The sequence below is a fragment of the Borostomias antarcticus genome (assembly GCF_949987555.1).
Source record: "Borostomias antarcticus genome assembly, chromosome: 1".
NCBI classification, from domain to species: domain Eukaryota; kingdom Metazoa; phylum Chordata; class Actinopteri; order Stomiiformes; family Stomiidae; genus Borostomias; species Borostomias antarcticus.
In genome coordinates this window covers 39,984,784-39,987,283 of record NC_140234.1, presented here as the reverse complement: position 1 = coordinate 39,987,283, position 2,500 = coordinate 39,984,784, and the positions used below count along the sequence as shown (strand labels likewise).

General features: G+C 45.3%; 1 protein-coding gene across 1 annotated transcript in view; it reads left to right on the top strand.

The window, feature by feature from the left end:
- The window catches only part of dync2h1 (dynein cytoplasmic 2 heavy chain 1), a gene marked incomplete at its 5' end in the record, with an annotated part of 236,486 nt that overhangs the window by 59,848 nt on the left and 174,138 nt on the right, over positions 1-2,500 (top strand). The window contains one exon of the mRNA XM_084443002.1: positions 2,091-2,298. Coding sequence (XP_084299128.1) covers positions 2,091-2,298 — 208 coding nt within the window. The remainder of the gene's footprint in view (positions 1-2,090; positions 2,299-2,500) is intronic.

Below are 2,500 nucleotides of genomic sequence, written 5' to 3'. Positions count from 1 at the left end.
ACAGAACCACAACACACACCACTGAACCACACACATACCACTGAACCACACACACCACCACTGAACCACACACAAACCACTGAACCACACACAAACCACAGAACCACACACAAACCACAGAACCACAACACACACCACTGAACCACACACACCACTGAACCACACATACCACTGAACCACACACTCCACCACTGAACCACACACACACCACTGAACCACACACACACCACTGAACCACACGCACACCACTGAACCACACACACCACCACTGAACCACACACAAACCACAGAACCACAACACAAACCACAGAACCACAACACACACCACTGAACCACACACACCACCCCTGAACCACACACAAACCACAGAACCACAACATACCACTACTGCATTCTATTGTTTGTAACACTGATACTGCACACAAGACAGTAACTGGTGTGTGTATGTGCGTGCGTGTGTGTGTGTGTGCGTGCGGGCATTTGCCTGAGGGCATGATATGGCAGACACTTGAGAAGAAGATCTGATGAGACTAAAATCTAACTTTTTGACCTCAACACTAAGAGCTATGTTTAGTGCAAGCCTAGCACTGCACATCAACCCAAGAACACCATCTCTTCTGTGACGCATGGTGGTGTTACTGTAGTGTCATGTTATGTAAACCATGGTGGTGGCAGTATCATGTTATGGGGATGCTTCTTTCCAGCAGGGACTGGAAAACTCACAAAGATAGAGGGCAAAATCAATGGAAACTCTGGAGGAAAACCTACTGTAGTGTGCACAAGACCTGGGACCTGGGAGAATATTAATCTAACAGCATATCAAGCTTTATTCAGTGTTTCCTGGGGAATTGATCTCTTGGTGTGGTGGTTCCAAGCTCAAGACTGCCAAAATAGGGAGGATTTCTATACCAAAGCCGAGTGGGGGTCCTCCCCCAGAAAAAAAAAAAAGTTTTAGAGAGTTAGTTTCCTGTATTTTGGTGACTTAAAGAATGAAAATGAAATCGTGAAACGTATACTGAAAAGTATACTGAAACAGCATGTTTACATGAAATATACTTTCTTCTTTGAGTTATGGGTTGAAAGTAATAGATAGAATGTTTTATTTAATCAAAATTAAAGCTTGATGCCCATTGATGCTTAACTGCATTCTCATCTCTTTGTGTTCATATGTTTTATTGAATAACGGTGTGCACAGAAACGTCAGTACAACAGTGTCAATTACACATCACAAACGTGTAGTACACCACCACAAGGCAATAACTAAGCATATAAACTATTTGAAAACAGGTAAAAACAGCAAAAACAGAAGAAAAAAAAAAAACAAGAAAAAAAAAAACACAAAAGAACAAAGAACAAGGGGGGGTCATAACATACATCCAAAGAATTCCAAAAAGAGTGACAAAGAGAGCGTCCGGGTGTTCATATGCGTGTGTGTGTTGTAGAGGTGAGTTGGTGGAGGGTGTGTGACGGGTGTTCATGTGTGTGTGTGTGTTGTAGAGGTGAGCTTGTGGATGGTGTGTGACGGGTGTTCATGTGTGTGTGTGTGTGTGTGTTGTAGAGGTGAGCTCGTGGATGGTGTGTGACGGGTGTTCATGTGTGTGTGTGTGTGTGTGTGAGTGTTGTAGAGGTGAGCTCGTGGATGGTGTGTGACGGGTGTTCATGTGTGTGTGTGTGTGTGTGTGTGTGTGTTGTAGAGGTGAGCTCGTGGATCGTGTGTGACGGGTGTTCATGTGTGTGTGTGTGTGTGTGTTGTAGAGGTGAGCTCGTGGATCGTGTGTGACGGGTGTTCGTGTGTGTGTGTGTGTGTTGTAGAGGTTAGCTCGTGGATGGTGTGTGACAGGTGTTCGTGTGTGTGTGTGTGTGTGTGTGTGTGTGTGTGTGTGTGTTGTAGAGGTGAGTTGGTGGATGGTGTGTGACGGGTGTTCATGTGTGTGTGTGTGTGTGTGTGTTGTAGAGGTGAGCTCGTGGATGGTGTGTGATGGGTGTTCATGTGTGTGTGTGTGTTGTAGAGGTGAGCTGGTGGATGGTGTGTGACGGGTGTTTGTGTGTGTGTGTGTGTGTGTGTGTGTGTGTGTGTGTGTGTGTTGTAGAGGTGAACTCGTGGATCGTGTGTGATGGGGACATAGACCCAGAGTGGATCGAGAGTCTGAACTCTGTGCTGGACGACAACCGTCTGCTCACCATGCCCAGCGGAGAGCGCATCCAGTTTGGACCCAACGTCAACTTCCTGTTTGAGACCCACGACCTCAGCTGCGCCTCGCCAGCCACCATCTCTCGCATGGGCATGATCTTCCTGAGGTGTGTGTGTGTGTGTGTCTCCATGGGCATGGTCTTCCTAAGGTGTGTGTGTAGGGATGTAATGATAACTCGTATAATGATAAACCACGATAAAATTCTATGACATTTATCGTGATAAAATTATCATTAAAACCATGTTTGATTTCCACACTTTGGAAAAAAAACTCTAATACAAAAAGTGCATAGTGCTTAATCATTTTAT